A 15,630-nucleotide genomic window follows, 5' to 3' on the forward strand; every position below is an offset into this window, starting at 1 on the left:
GTCGAGTCTGCTTGTCCCTCTCCTCCTCCTGCCCCCCCCAACTCATGCACGTACTCTCTTTCAAATAAAATAAAATCTTTAAAAAACTTTTCTACTAGGTCTTAATATTAATAATAAAAACCACCACTTATTCAGTATGCCAGGTAGTGCACTAAGGCTTCACACATGTTCTGTCATCAACCTGCAGTTTATCTCAATAGGCAGCCATTGTTATGGTTGGACCTAGCAAGGTAAAGCAAATTGCAGAAGGTTATATAGTCAATAAAGCAGCAGAAAAAGGATTTAAGCCCAGGACCATCTGATCGCCAAGTGTGCTTTTCACACATCAAGTATTCAAATGGACTATATAAATAGAAGATACAAAGAACTTACTGTTGCAATGCAATATGGGATGTTATTTTTACATCCAGGACAGAGGAGTTCACACTCTGGGAGAAGAAATTCGCAGAACGGACATGGGGTTGTAGCCTCTTCTGTCTCGGATGTATCAGGTCTCCTGTGAGAGAGAATCATGTGGAATATGCCTACTTCTTCAGTCAGGATCTGAGACTAGAGAGAAGCTCACATCAGCCTGCACTCCAGCTCAGGGAGGAAGGAGAGGGACTGAGTGGTTAAACTGGAGCATTATCCAGGCCACGTTTGGGGGCTGGAGTTCACAGCACGGTGAATGGCAGAAACGTGAGGGGGTCTTGCTGGATCTTCTCTTCCTGTGCCACCGATGCCTTTGATGGGCCAAGCTCACTGCTTCCCCTCTGTCTCCCCCTTTTGTGGACTGAAGCGGTAAAGGCTGTTCAGGGCTGTGCAACAGGACTTCCTGTGACAATGGCAATGTTCCAATTCTGCGCTCTCCAGTATGGTAACCAGGAGCCACGTGAAGCTTCTGAGCACTTGAAACGGATAGTGGGAGGAACTAGGGTTTATATTTTTTAAAATTTTAATTAATTTAAATTTAAATAGCCACACGTGGCTAGCAGTTACCATATGAGACCTCAAAGCTGTAGAGGAGTCTTCTGTGGGGAGAGAATGACTAGCTTCTCTTCCGAGCTAGTGCCCAGGCTACAGTGGCACTAAACGGTCAGGGTAGATGTATGCGCTCTAGCTCCTCCCGCCCCCCGCCGACTCTCAACGAGGAGGAACCCTCTGTGTTCCGGATGACAAAGTTGGAAGACAGAGGGCTCTGTCCTTGCATCAGGACACAGCAGCCCTGAGCCATGACGCTGTGTTTAGGAGTCAAATACTGACTTTTTCAAGCCATTGTTGGGTTTTCTGCTGCTGGTAGCTGAATACAATCCTAATCGCCACCCGCAGTCCATTCTCTGCCTGAGTCTGCACATTAGCAGCCAGGGTCTGAAAACTCCATTTGTGAAATGTGATGAGATAGCAGAATCAGCTGTCACTGCCTACCTGACCATGGCCTCGATCTTCTTTTTGTATTTGGCATCTATTTTGTTGCGGTACTCGGGCCTCATCAACATGGCTGCAAAGCTGAAAGCAGAGTTCTTCAGGCCTGCTCGGTGACACTCGATCACCGTGGACGTCAGGATTGGCACAATGTCTGCAATACACACGGGAGAGCAGAAAGCCCAGGGCTTCTGCTGTCATGACTCTCCCCATTCAGGAGGACAACACAGTCGCAACTCTAAGTTTGCTTTTCCTGGCAAAGAACCAGATAGGACCTGTTTCATGAGGAAAGGGTGCTCGTCAAAATGTCCTTCCTGTGATTATACTGTGTTTTGCCTTGTAGCCCCGGGACCTGCACTCCCTTGATGTCCCCTTTTGCCTATACCTTCCCAAACCACTCAGATGGGTTTTTGCGCTTGACAGGACTGCTTGTGAAGGGTCAGGGAGATTAGTCATTTTATGCACTGATCTCTCTGCGTGCATCTGTATCTTCAGGACAGATACCCAGGAGGTGAATTACTGGATCAAAGAACGTGACTTTTTAAAAAAAATGCTCTTAGCACAAATTGCCAAATTGCTTTCTAGAAAGGCCATACCAATGTCCATTCCTAGGAGCAGTCATGTGAGTGCCCGTCCAATTGCACCCATTGCCAGCATGGTATACAATTATTGTAAAGTCTTTTTCATGTAACAAAAAAGAATATAGTTATAGAAGAGGGGTTGTTGAATTTTGACCCGTGGGCCAAATCTGGCCCTCTGTTTTTGTATGGCTCATGAGCTAAGAGTGGCCTTTATGTTTTCAATGGTTGAAAAAAAATCAAAAGAAAAATATTTTGTGACATGTGAAAATTATATGACATTCAAATGTCAGCATCCAAAATAAAATTCTATTGGAACACAGCCATGCTCATTCATTTCCTTACAGTTTATATAAAAATAGTAGCTGTGACAGATCGTTACGATCCCTGAAGCCCCAGACGTTTGACATCTGTACTTTTACAGAAAGATTCTGTTGACCCCCGTCATAGAATGTGAGAAAGTCTTTTAACTGAAGAATGTTATAACGACATGTCGTTAGGAATAATGGGACCTTTTATAGTGGCAGTGGCCTATTGTGGCTGAGAGCAGAGTCAGACTTACTAGCTAACAGTATGATCCTGGGCAAGTGTTACTGCACTTCTTCTGCCTCCGTTTGCTTCTCTTATGAAATAGGGAAAATAAGAAGAGTACCCATGGGTGTAGTTTGAGGCTGTTATCCTTAGAAAGATCTGCTTGATCTTGGCTGGCATCTGGGAACTTGGATTTTGGGGGAGTTTCTACCATTTCCAGATCAGAGTGGCTCACTGTGCCTAAATTCTCTGTACAGTGTGGTTTATGCTGAACACCTGCTTTCTGGGAGTCTGGAAGTGTTTCCATGCCAGGTAGGGGGTGCCTACATGACCAGCCCCCAGTACAACCCCTGGATACTGAGTCTCTCATGAGCACCTCCGGTAGACACCATTTTACATGTGTTGTCACACAACTCACTGCTGGAGGAGTGTGTCCTGTGTGACTCCACTTGGAGGGGATTCTTGGAAACATGCACCTGTTCTCATCCAGACTTCGCCCCGCGCCCCTTTTCCCTTTGACAGTTTGGGTTTGTATTCTGCTGAAATAAATCTTAGCCTTCAACACTACTATGTGTTGCGTTCTGTGAGTCCTAGTGAACTTGGGGGTGGTCTTGGGGTCCCATTAGACTACTTCCTGGGGTGGATGTGAAGATTAATGAGTTAATCTGTGTAGAGAACAGTGACTGGCAGAGTTAGTGACTGTAGATCTTACAGTGCCACCCCGATGCACAAATATGGGTGACAGGCCCTTCTCAATAGTACTTACGTGACGGAAACTTGCTGATGTTGTTGGCCACCCGAATAAGCATACGTGCCCCTTTCATATGATCTCCATTTTTAACATGAATCTGAAATAAACGACATATTTTACTCGAGATTTTGATTAACTCTTAATTCATGCTTTATTCCCCCAAATAATCAGTTCCTTCATTATGACCCTGAACAGGGTTGTCCCATGATCCTCACAGCCTTACTTGGCTTATGGCACTTGGGATTTCTCCTTCATTTCTCCTTCCAGCAGCTGCTGCCTGGCCCCGTGGCCTCACTGACCTTACCCCTCCTCTATGCTCTGCTTTTTACTTTGCCCCAGACCATGTGACATGAGTTCACATCCCTGATCCATCTCTTACTGGCCATTTTTGGAGGGCTAATAATACCAACTTTGCCAAGTTGTGAGACCTGAAAGCCGAGTCTTTCAGGCAGAAAGAGAGGATGAGTTGTTAAAGGAAGAGGGCAAAGGGGCAGCGGCAGCTGCAGGGCCTGAGGTTGGGTGAGTACTGAGTATGAGCGGGGCCTGTGACGCTTAGGATGAGAGGAGGCTTGGAGAGCCAACGGGGCCAGGCCATGATGTCGCCGTGTCATCCAGCAAGATGGGGCAGCCCACAGAGGTGAGGCGGGGGGTGGGGGGTGTTGTGGGTAGGGGTGGGGGTGGAGAGAAGTAGAGCCAATAGGAGGCAGAACTGGTGGTATTTGGTGAGAATGTGCAGGCATCAGGTCTGAGCATTTACTGCTACAAGAGAAATACGAACTGAATCTAAAGCTGCTTGTCCTGCGCTGACTCTGGGCCTCAGACTGCCCAGCTCTGTCATCCAGACTCAAAGGTCCCAGGCTGTCCCTCTGTCAAAATCCCTGTTCCAGCTCTGGGAGGAAGCATCCACCAAAGCTGTCTTGATATCCCCTGAAATGTGGATGACTTTCTTCAGTCCTTTGGGTCAAAGATGCCTGTGACATTTTTACATCAATTTGTTCTTACTTGAAAAGGTTTAACAGTGTCTTGGTATCGCGAGCAGTTACACGTCTTGAGAATGTGTGGTGCTTGCCTAAGAGTCGAGAACTACAGCAAAATGGGGAAGAGTCCCAGGTGCCCTTCAGCGGGAGGGGGAGAGGGTGTCTGGGGCCAGAGGAAAAGAAAAAGACTTGAGAACCATCCCTGTGACTTAGGGTAGAAAGCCCTGGTCCTGGAGGGCTGCTTGCTTATAGGATTCCCCAACTTTTGCTTCCTGTCTTCCACCCCCAAAAGCTCCATTTTGCTGGATTCGGTGCCCGCGGCACATGGGCACCACCACTCATGTCCGCACTTGAGAGAGACCGCCCTTCTCTCTTTCTATTCCTTTCCAAATGAGACGAGGGGTCCTCCTGCTGCCCTGGAGGGAAGTATACTCTCGAGGGTTGCAAGTTGGAATTCTCGCTTTTTTCTTACCATCAGTGTTACCAAACTGTGTGGCCTCATGTGGTAGCTACTAGCCACATACGGCTATTTAAATTTTAAAATTAAAATTATATAAAATTAAAACATGTAGTTTCTCAGTCGCACTAGCTTTATTTCCGGTGCTCCGTGGCCAGGCTGGTGGCTGCCATGTGGGGCAGCACAGACACAGCCACCTACAACACTAGAAAGTTCTGGACAGTGCGGGGAGAGGCCATAACCAGGATCTAAATCATTCGTAACATGACTCCTCTATCCTAGGTAGTGTCCAAATTCAATAAGCTCTTGGGGACTGGCCTGCAAACCAAGTTAACATTAATAGGGGAAGATGTACTTTGATTCGATGAAAATTTGGAAAAATATGTAAGTTGGATTCTGCCCGTATCTTTACAGAGATATGTGTGTAAATATATTACAAAATTTACATATATTTACACACATATAACATTTAGGTAAATTGTACATACATGTATTTGAGGTTTGCGTGCTATGGTTTATTTTTATTAAGAATTACTCATTGAAAAGACAGAATACACAACTGGACATAAATATAATCCTAATGTGGTCAAAAAAAAAATAAGAGTGCACACATGTATTTACCAAAGTATATAGAGGATATATACAGCTCAATGTTAACAGCTGTTGTATCTGGTGATGGACTTAAAGGGTAAACTACTTTTTTTTAAGATTTTTTTATTTTTTTAAAGATTTATATGGGGGAGGGTCAGAGGGAGAAGGAGACCCCCCGCTGAGCAGGGAGCCCGAGTGGGACTCGATCCCGGGACTCCAGGATCATGACCTGAGCCGAAGGCAGTCGCTTAACCAACTGAGCCACCCAGGCACCCCAATAAATTACTTTTTCATTATACTCCTACATTCTCTAAATTTCCTCTGTGAATATGTATCATTTTTATATTCAGATGAAAACTAAATAGTATTAAACATTGTGGAATTGTAATAAAATCCACTGTCTTAGAATTCATAAACTAGTAAGCTCTAGCTAAACAAAAATGCCTTAAGTAAACCTTCTTTTTGACCAGGTAATACATTTATATGCTTCAAAATCAAGACAAGATAGAAATACAGACACAGAGAAACGTGCTCTCCCTCTTGTCCCCTGACTGGGGATTACTGCCATGCCTCCTCTACTTTTGCTAGCTAGACTCTGGAGTCTATTTCTAGTTTTATTTGCAACGAATATATATTCATTCTTATTTTCTGCCCTTTTGTACATAAAAGGTAGCAGACTGTATAATTATCCTGTATGTTGCTGCTTTTCACTTAACAATACAGAGATCTAGAAAATCACTCTAATCCAATGGAGAGGTGCCCCTAAGAATTCCCTTCAGGTGATAAACTCACTTGGCACATTGTGTCCCAAGTCACTCAAGGGGTCTTACCTTCACTAGTATATAACTGTGCAGAATCATGAGGTTGGTGGCCATCTCAGAGGGAATTTTGATCTTCTGGGATTTAAGTTCTGCATACATGCTAAAGAGAACGTCGTGAGCATTCCGATAGTTTCCTGGAAAAAAGGTGGCAAAATGACATTATTGCAAAGGATGAAATCTGAGGATTTTCTGTGGGCCCTCATTTTATTTTTTTGAAGTTCTTATATAAATTCCAGTTAGTTAACATGGAGTGTAATATTAGTTTCAGGTGTACAAGACAGGGATTCAGTACTTTCATACACCACCCGGTGCTCCTCACAATGTGAGCCCTCATTTTATAAGGAAATTTTGTTATTAGCAATATCTTTATAATTTCTTATATAAAGTAACTCAGTAGTTTTTCCTTTGGTAACTGATGGTATGAATATCCAGCCGGTCCCTCAGGGAGAAAATGGTGTCATCCTACACATCTCCCTCTTCCTCAGGACACCACCACCTGCCACCAAAGCCAATGGGTCATCAAGTTTGGACTTACCTTCTAAGTCTCCCAAACCCAGCCTGGCCCCAGGCCCACTTTAATGCTTCTTGCCACCTGTCTGCCATCTGTCCGCAGCAGCGTGCCCCTCTCTGCTTGTTCTGCCTCCATGCTGATGTCAGAGTGTTCTTGTAAAGATCTCAAGTTCACACTCCAACATGAAACCCTCCAAGGGCCTTAGGGATTGGTGGCAAATTCCCAAGCAAAGGGCTGGAGCCCTTCAGGATCTTCCAACTTCTGTTGTCTTCTGTCGTCTCCACCCTCGGGATAAGGTGGACCCTCTCCTGACGCCCTTCTACTGGATGTCCTTTCCATCATCACTCTTCTCACCCTGCATAACCACCCTGAGCCTACTTTCCGTCTCTCCCACCAAATCACGACTCCCTGAGGGCGGAACTGTGGCTCGGTCTTCTGCATCCTGAGCTCCCACCAAGTACCCTGCACTAGGTGTTAGATCAATAACGTAATGACTGACTTAATTCCATAGTTGCTGAAACTGTGTTCCATATTTATGAACATCTAAAAGAATCAGCTTGCAAAAACTGGATGTCAGACTAATTCTCTTGGTCAATAAATATTTAGAGAGCATGTAAGTAAGTGAACAGAACCGTTCTGGAGGTTCTATAAATAGTCCCTGCATACTATTAAGAACTAGGTCAATTATAATACCACATCATTTCCCATCTTCTCGTATCTCTTCTGTTGTTATAGGCAAACACATGGGATGGCAAGAAAGTGCTCTAAGTGTGGGCGAGGGGCCGCGGGGCGGAGAAGGCCGTGCCGGGGAGAGGAAACAGCATGATCAAGAGAAGGCGTTAGCGGAGTTACTCTGTGATGGGGAAGTATCTCGCTTCTCTCGAACCCAGGTCTTCTGGGTTCAGAGCAAACCCAGATCAGAAAAGGGCTACTACTTCCTGTGCAGAAAAGGGGCTGGAGTTTGATTCTCCTGCTTGAATATGAGAAAAACATGAATGCCCGGGGCCTACCGGCAGACTGCTCTTCTCTGGCAATGATGATGGCGGTCCGCGCGGCCTCTCGGTATTGCTTCAGGGCCATGTACAAGCGGAACAGGTACTTGGCATCCTGACATACAAACCGTTACAGAAACATCACTTTCTTCATTAGCTAACAGGAGAAACACCTACAATTTTGCATTTCAGTTGGAATCCACTTTTGATACGGTTTTTAAAAAATCCATTGAATAAAGTATTTATCAAGTATTTATTCGTAGTTTAGTATGTGCCAGGTTGTATTCTAAGTACTTGAGAAATATTAATATGTTTAAATCCTCATGCCCTCCCTGGGAGGAAGGCACAATTATATACTAATTGCACTGGTGATAAGCAAACACAGCGGGACCTCTCCAGAGTCTGGATCTGAGCCATAGTGATCGGGCTTTAGAGTCTGTGTTCCTAACCCTACTCCATAGACTTACCTCCTGTGTGCTTGAAATCAAAATGTATTCTTAATACAGTGTACCAACTTTGTAAAATTTCAAAAATTGCTACACCTATATATGTATTTCTCTGGCCCATAAAAAACTTTGGCCTTTGACTACTTTTCTATTCCTATTCTCTTCACCTCTAGACAACTTCCTATGCTGGTTTCCTGATTATTAAAATAAGTGGACATTGGGTGAGCTGGCTGGGAAGAGTTGAAGGGCCTGTGCCCTTTGGCAGGTTAACTTAGCCTCCCTGCGTCTCCATGTCTCTACCTGTGAAATACTGGAAATGGACCCGGAGATCAGGTTTGCTATAATCCTCTCCTGCTATGACATTCTAGCGCCTTCTCTCCAAATCAGGAACATGACTTCCTTCACAAGAAAATCACCTCAAACATCAAAGCCAAAGGGAAGAAAAAGCTCAAGGGTATCCTCAAAGGAAACTGTCCTCATCAGGACTGAAAGAAGACCAATGTCTGTGTGAACTCCTGAGTCACGAACTTTGAAAATATGTTCTTAATGATTTATTTCTACTTTATATTTACAGTGAGTTACTTTTATGCTAAATACGATTGTTATTAATTCCCATAACTTCTTTTTAAAGATTTTATTTATTTATTCATGAGAGACAGAGAGAGAGAAGCAGAGGGAGAAGCAGGCTCCCCACTGAGCAGGGAGCCCGATGTGGGACTCGATCCCAGGACCCTGGGATCATGACCTGAGCCAAAGGCAGACGCTCAACCATCTGAGCCACCCAGGCACCCTCCCATAACTTTTGAAATATGAACAAAGTATGCTGATTTTTAGGGATTAATGCTAACTCATAGTTCTAATAATAGTTTTCATAGTTCCCAGAATAAATACAACTCTTTAAGGGGGCGCCTGGGTGGCTCAGTCGGTTAAGCATCTGCCTTTGACTCAGGTCACGATCCCAGGGTCTTGGGATTGGGCCCCAAGTTGGGCTCCCTGCTCGGTGGGGAGCCTGCTTCTCCCTCTCCCTCTGCTGTCCCCTCTGCTTGTACTTGCTCTCGTTGCCAAATAAATAAATAAAATGTTAAAAAAAGAGAAAAACCTTTTTAACCTTTGAGGAAAATTGTGGGTGGTGAGAATCATTATCTTGGGGGTGAGGACTGTGCCTATTGCACAGGTGGCAATGCCAATTTCAAAGAGTGAATATATCCAATATCCTCTAAAATGCAGGGTCTGTCTAGCAGACCTCAAACTGTATTCAGAGAGAAAATTTAATAAGTCTATGACGCAGAAGCCATTATAGGTAAAAACGGCAGAATAAAGTCAGATCATAACTCAACTACTTAAAATCCAAGTGACAACAACATTTCTAGTACCTTAGGCATGCCATCACTCTCTCCCATCAGGTGGTCTATCAGCTGACTGGTCAGCAGTTCATCTTTGGCCTGACCAACCTGTTTAGGAAGAGAAAGAAACCATAAATTCAGCATCTTAAAACTAGAAAGGAAGGGGAGTGGGGGGAGACAAAGAATCTTGTGCTAAGGAAATGGAATAAAAAAAATTGTAAAAATACCTGAAGTGTCTGACATGATATAAATTTAGGGTCTTTCTTCATTCGTCGTCTCCATTAATAAAAGTCTATCCTTAGAAGCTATAGCTTCTCTAAGTGCCTATATCAAAAGTCCATTTTTTTTTTTTCCACACACACAATATACTTTTTGGATGTTTCGGTAAAAACTTCCTTAAGGTAAGTGACTATGACATCTAGATGGCAGGGCCTTGAGCACAGGAACCGGGCCTTCTGCGACAACATAGCACCAAGTGCTGCATCTCCAGTACTCCCCGAGGACATGCCCTCGTTCATGGCCACCTGGAGTCCAAAGCAGAAAAAGTATGGCCATAGGAGCCCAGAAGAGGGCAGGCGGCGGGAAGTGTGGGTGGAGTTCTAGAGAGGACGCTGGCCTGGAGACCTCGATCTGAGAGTCACCTCCATGAAGGTCAGAGTTCAATCACTGATGTGTGGTGTGGTGTCGATCAGGAAAAATTATGGACCATATTGGAGGATGGCAATGTGTCAGTTTTAGCTAGTAGGAATAATTATTGACAAGAGTAGGAGGCTTAAGAGTCTTGTGTCTATAAAAGAGGGGTGAGCCAAGAACAGAACTGGAGCTCCACCAAAGGGAACGAACACTGAAGAGTGCAGCGCTGCCCTCCTCGCATTAATGACACAGTCAGAAAAGCGGTGGAAAATGAAGGAGACAGTCATTAAGACACAGCAACATATGGCCTAGCTTGCTACACCTCAGGGGAAAGGACAAAGAGAAGTTAGAAAGTTCCTTGTGCACAAGGGATCGTAGTGAACCTGTGGAGTGGAGAGGCTCTTGTGGCTGCAGAATTTCTACACACTTGTGTGTCATCAGTGCAAGAAAGCTACGCTTTGATAAATCTGTTGCCTCTGCTTATCCCATTGCTATAAGGAAGGGACGCTGTAAGGAAGAGAAATCCTGTACAGTTCCTCATCTTGATGGCTTTTGTGGATGGTTTTGGGTGAATAAGTCAGTACAGAGACATGGTTAAAGCAAGGGCTCTGGAGTTAGCCTGCCTGAGGTCAAAGGATCATCTGTGTGATCTTCAGCAGGTAACTCTTGGGACTTCAATGAGGATAAAAATAATACCTAACTCACAGTACTGTTTTAAGGATTAAATAAGTTAATACCCTTAAAGGGCTTGGACTGGTGCTAAGCAGATGGCGTTGCCAGATATAGCAAATAAAAATACAGGGCACCTGATTAATCTGAATTTCAGAAGGTTGAACACACCCAAAATGTGAGGATAGATGGAAAGGGGAGCCAGTAAGGAATAGATGTGGCCACTCAGAATTAAAATTAAAAGGAGGATGGAGACAGAATGCTGAGGAACACTTACATTTAAGGAGCAGAGGAGTCAGTGAAGGAGGCTGAGAAGGGACCATCTGGGAAGTAACTGGAGAAGCAGTGCTCTAAAGGAGTACAAATTTCAGGAAACATGCAGTACAGTAGCATAAAATGCTGCCATAACATGGACTAAAGACTGAGAAGAGACTCACGTGTTCAGCAAGTAAGAGATCAGCTGGGGACCTTTTAGAGAAGGTTTACAGTGAACCTGTGGGGAGGAGAGGCTCTGAAGTCAGCCTGCCTGAGGTCAAAGGATCACCTGTGTGATCTTCAGCAGGTAACTCTTGGGACCTCAACGAGGATACAAATAATACCTTATTTTTATAAGGTATAAAATAATACCTTTACAGAGAGGTGAAGGCAGAAGCTGACTGCAAAGAGGCAGGAGGGCCCCCAACAAGATAATGGATACTGTGAAGACCCATCTTTCTCATTCATCTCATGGATTCACTCAGGTAATGATTCCCAACTAGGGCTCTACTACACACCCATCAACACACATACACCAAGAATGTATTTCAGAAACTTCAGGGGTAGGGGATGGGGGTGGGTGAAGTATGAATATTTTTAAGATATTCTCGATTACAGGATCAGCAGGTAAGAGTGCACAGATTAAAAGAAAATTTAAGTCAGGGGAGGGGGTCTTAAGGTGGAAAGAAATGGAGGACTGGAAGGAAATTTATATCATCTATATAGTGCTTTCACTGAGCTGGGAACCAACATGTGTTCAATTCAGCAAATATTTATTGAGTGCCCACAATATGCTAACCATTCTATGAAAAAACGGGTCCTTGACCTCGAGGAGCTATTAATCTGAAGGGGGATAACTGCAGTGGTAAGTGATGTTCAAACTACTTAGAGAAGATTCTAAGGAGGGTGAAATTTCATCCAGAAGCCATTTTAGGAAAGGCTTGTGTGTGAAGTGGGTCTTGCATGTTGTATAGGAGTGTGAAGACAGAGGTGCAGGAGGGAGGGTGGCCTAGGTGTAGGGGCCAGCAAGAGTGAAGGAACAAAGGAAGGGGAGCCCTGAACTACTCACGTAAAAGTGGCCAGTTTAGTGTAGCATAGACTACTGACCTAGAGGAGTGAATAGGCAATTTGCTTGGAAAGAAGACTTAGGGTTTAGTCCTAGCTCTATTATTTTCTATTTGGGTGGCTTTAGGTTAGTCATATCATCCTTTGGGACCTCCGTTTCCTCATCAATAAAATGGAGGAGGCTAGACTGGATCACTGCAGGGGTACCTAAGATTCTGTGATTCTTGAAGGATAGCTTGGGAATAAATTGTGAGGCAATGGGGAGTCACTCGAGGGTCTGCAGCTAAAGAATACAAGGATTCAAAACTGGACTTTAGGAAAATTATCCAGTAGTGAAGTTCACAATGCACTCATTTGAATGAATGAAGTAAGATATGTTGGTTTTATAGGCTACATGTCCCTGACTTAATAAAAATTATAATAAAATACATAGCATAACATCTAGAAGTAGATACTGCAGAATTAAAGAATACCAATAAAAGGAGAAAAAATCTGATAGCTGCAAGGGACATCTAGAATTTGTCTGATATTGATTCCTTTGACTTTTCTGAGAAATGCTCCTACTTCCATTTCAACCATGGGGTTCTAGTGGGACTTTCGTGCCCCGAAGACCCCATTCTCCATGACCAAACAAGTGGGAATGTCAAGGGGTGGGAATTTAACGAAGTTTGCCAAAGCAGGATATTTCATCCCTGTGGCCACTAGTTGTTTAATCTTGGAATGGACATCTGAGCTAACCAAATCAGAATTATTCTGGATTTATGAATTTGGGACCAGAATTCCAGTCCATCTTTGGTAGGAAGGATGGGAAATGTATTCTTGAGAGCTACTGGAATTCTTGAGTCCAGCTTTCTGGAGGAAGTAGGTCTTAGAAAATGTTGTGGATATGCAGAGAAAACCAGAGAATGTACCTATTTTCATAATAAAATAAAATGACATTATGTAGATGGCCAGAGAATAATTTCCATTCTTAAATAATTTCACTGCAGCTTTAAATTCAGGTACTTTTAGAAAATACTAATTTTTTATGTCACAATAAAAAATACCAACATTTATAACTGAAAAGGCTTAGAAACAGAATATTCCTAGCACCCAAATTATGGTCTCTAAAACCATTTCTCACTAAAAGGAATCAGAACTCCTTAGAGAAATGGCTGATTCCACGTCTGGAGTAAGAAATGGAACCTGGCCACAGAAATCAGGCAAGAAAAAGAAATAAAAGGCACCCAAATTGGACAGGAAGAAATTAAAGTGTCACTATTTGCAAACAACATGATACTATACATAGAAAACCCTAATAAATCCACCAAGAAACCGTTGGAACTAATAAATAAATGTTGCAGGATACATAATCAATATGCAAAAATTTGTTACCTTTCTATACACTATTAATGAAACATTAGAAAGAGAAATTAAGAAAAGAATCCTATTTACGACTGCATCAAAAAGAATAAAATACCTACCAATAAATTTAACCAAGCAGGTGAAAGACTTGTACACTGAAAACCATAAGACACTGATGAAAGAAATTGAAGAAGACACAGATATAAGGAAAGATATTCCATGCTCATGGATTAGAAGACTATTGTTAAAAATGTCCCTATTATCCAAAGCAACCTAAGATTCATTGTGATACCTATCAAAACTCCAAAAGTGTGATACCTATCAAAACTTCAATGGCATACTTCACAGAACTAGAATAATTCTAAAATTTGTATGGAACCACAAAAAGATCCCAAATAGCCAAAGCAATGCTAAGAAGAACAAAGCTGCATGTAGGAATTATGCTCCCTGATTTCGAATTATACTACAAAGCTACAGTAATCAAAACAGTATGGTATTAGTACAAAAATAAACACACAGATTAATGGAACAGAGTTGAGAGCTCAGAAATAAACCCACACATATAGGGATGATTAATCTATGACAAAGGAGCCAAAAACACACAATGAAGAAAGGACAGTCTTTTTAATAAAAGTGTTGGGAGGGGCACCTGTATAGCTCAGTGACTCTAGATTTTAGCTCAGGTCATAATCTCAGGGTCAGGAGATCAAGCCCAATGTCAGGCTCCATGCTGAGCGTGGAGCCTGCTTGGGATTCTGCCTCTCCCTCTCCCTCTGCCCTGAGCCTGTTTGTGCTCTCTCTCTAAAAAGAAAAAAATTTTAAAAAATAACAAATAACAAAATAAAAGTGAGTAAGACAGGTGCAGCCCCTGCCCCACTCCCCCACAAAGTTGGGAAAACTGGAAAGCCAAATTGAAAAGAATGAAACTAGATCACTTTGATACACTATACACAAAAATTAACTCAAAAGGTAAAGACTTGAATGCAAGACCTGAAACCATAAAATTCCTAAAAGAAAACATAGGAGGGTAAGCTCCTTGACATTAGTCTTAGTGATGTCTTTATAGATCTGACTCCAAAGGCAAGGCAAACAAAAGTAAAAGTAAACAAATGGGATTATATCAAACTAAAACGTTGCACAGCAAAGGAAACCATTACCAAAAGGAAAAGGAAATCTGAATGGGAGAAGATATTTGCAAACTATATATCCAATAAGGGGCTAATATCCAAACTATATATAAAAAATTCATACAACTCAACAACAATAAAACCAACCTGATTAAAAAATGGGCAGAGGATCTGAATAGATATTTCTCCCATACAAATCACCAACAGGCACATGAAAAGATACTGCACACCACTAATTATAAGGAAAATGCAAATCAAAACCACAATAATATATCACCTAACACCTGCTAGAATCGTTGTTATCAAAAAGACAAGAAATAACAAGTGTTGGAGATGTAGAGAAAAGGGAACCCTGGTACACTGTTGGTGGGATTTTAAATTGGTACAGTCACTATGGAAAACAGTATGGAGATTCCTCAAAAAATTAAGAATAGAAGTACCATATGCCCCAGCCATTCCACTTCTCAGTATTTATCCAAAGAATACAAAAACACTAATTTAAAAAAAAATGTTCCCTTATGTTTGTTGCAGCATTTACAATAGCCAAGATATGAAAACAAGTTGCCATTGATAGGATGAATGAAGATGTGGTGTGTGTATATATATATATATGTATACACACACACACACAGACACACACACACCATGGAATACTACTCAGCCATAAAAAAGAATGAAATCTTGCCAAATGTGACAACATGGACTGACCTTGAGGGTATTATGCTAAGTGAAATAAGTTCAAGAAAGAAAGATACCACATGATTTCACTCATATGTGCAATCTAAAACAAAATAAAACCAAAACAAATTCATAATTCACTCATAATTTATATCTTGGCTATATCATATATATATATTATGATATTAAAAATGAAAAAATAAAACAAAAGCACCTCTAGAGGTCACCTTTGGAGGATGCTAGGGAACCAACTCATTATTCTTAAAACTAGTAAATAAAGGGAAAAAAATCAAGTATTTACCCTATTTTTCTTTTATCTTAGTGTAACAAAATAGCTGATGTGGAATTCAGAAGGAATGACAAATATCATCATGTTGCAACCCCTAATAAAATAATGAATTTAACTAATAAATATTAATGGCTGCTGAAATCATTAGGTGAAAGGCTGATGGGAAACCTT

General features: G+C 42.2%; 1 protein-coding gene across 4 annotated transcripts in view; it reads right to left on the reverse strand.

Moving 5' to 3' along the window:
- WDR19 (WD repeat domain 19) overlaps nucleotides 1-15,630 on the reverse strand; it is a 109,947-nt gene that overhangs the window by 19,787 nt on the left and 74,530 nt on the right. For all 4 annotated transcript variants that reach the window (XR_003612767.2, XM_028126579.2, XM_028126571.2 and 1 more), the window contains 6 exons: nucleotides 9,430-9,507; nucleotides 7,629-7,725; nucleotides 6,117-6,241; nucleotides 3,277-3,358; nucleotides 1,405-1,555; nucleotides 373-496 (listed from right to left, as the gene is read on the reverse strand). Coding sequence is in view for 3 of the 4 variants with exons in the window: in XM_028126579.2 (XP_027982380.2) it covers nucleotides 373-496; nucleotides 1,405-1,555; nucleotides 3,277-3,358; nucleotides 6,117-6,241; nucleotides 7,629-7,725; nucleotides 9,430-9,507 (657 nt within the window). In the remaining variant the exon portion in view is untranslated. The remainder of the gene's footprint in view (nucleotides 1-372; nucleotides 497-1,404; nucleotides 1,556-3,276; nucleotides 3,359-6,116; nucleotides 6,242-7,628; nucleotides 7,726-9,429; nucleotides 9,508-15,630) is intronic.

The sequence above is a fragment of the Eumetopias jubatus genome, unplaced genomic scaffold (genome assembly GCF_037043125.1).
Source record: "Eumetopias jubatus isolate StellerSeaLion01/CBP00866 unplaced genomic scaffold, mEumJub1_p1.0 scaffold_2, whole genome shotgun sequence".
Classification (NCBI taxonomy): domain Eukaryota; kingdom Metazoa; phylum Chordata; class Mammalia; order Carnivora; family Otariidae; genus Eumetopias; species Eumetopias jubatus.